A 773-nucleotide genomic window follows, 5' to 3' on the forward strand; every position below is an offset into this window, starting at 1 on the left:
TACCCCGAACCCCCCAAACCCCGCGCGCCCCGTACCTGCCCCCGAGTACTGGAAGAGGTTCTGCTGCACGCCGCCCGGGCCCATCCCGGCTCCGAAGGGCGCCGCCATCATCCCTCTGCCGCCCAGCGCCCCGCGGCTCCCCAGCGCCTCGGGGCCGCCGAAGCTGCCGCCGGCGCCGCTGCTCGTACCGTAGCCGGGCGGGAAGGGGAACTGCTGCGCCGCGCCCTGCGGCAGCCGCGGCGCGCCCAGGGCGGAGCTGCCGAAGCTCTGCTGCTGCTGCTGCTGCTGCTGCTGCTGCTGCTGGCGCAGGAGGAGCGCGCGCTGCTGCATCAGCTGCCGCTGCCGGTGCTGCTGGCTGTAGAGCTCCCGCTGCCGCTGCGCCAGCATCTGCGCGTTCAGCGGGGGCTGCGGGAGGGAGGGAGGGAGTGGGGGGTTATCCCAAAAATATCCCGAATTGCAGACAGGGATCGTCACCCGGTGGGGTTTGCAGAGGGAGTTTTGGGATTTGCACATGGCGGAAGTCAGTGTCAAAAGATGAATGGAAAATGCGTCCCTGAAACTTAGCCCAAACCCATCCCAAAGCCCAAAGCCCAAATCAAACATGTGTCCCTAAAACTTAGCCCAAACCCATCCCAAAGCCCAAAGCCCAAATCAAACATGTGTCCCTAAAACTTATCCCAAATCCTTCCCAAAGCCCAAATCCCAAATCAAAAATGCGTCCCTGAAACTCATCCCAAACCCAGTCCAAACCCCAAATCCCAAATCAAAAATGC

General features: G+C 62.7%; 1 protein-coding gene across 1 annotated transcript in view; it reads right to left on the reverse strand.

The window, feature by feature from the left end:
* Nucleotides 1-426, reverse strand: part of LOC120511450 (nuclear receptor coactivator 1-like) — a gene marked incomplete at its 3' end in the record, with an annotated part of 9,501 nt that extends 9,075 nt beyond the window's left edge. Inside the window, exon 1 of the mRNA XM_039728523.1 lies at nt 36-426. Coding sequence (XP_039584457.1) covers nt 36-387 — 352 coding nt within the window. The remainder of the gene's footprint in view (nt 1-35) is intronic.
* Between the last annotated feature and the right edge of the window lie 347 nt (nt 427-773).

Source organism: Passer montanus, unplaced genomic scaffold (assembly GCF_014805655.1).
Source record: "Passer montanus isolate IOZ18808 unplaced genomic scaffold, ASM1480565v1 scaffold650, whole genome shotgun sequence".
NCBI lineage: Eukaryota > Metazoa > Chordata > Aves > Passeriformes > Passeridae > Passer > Passer montanus.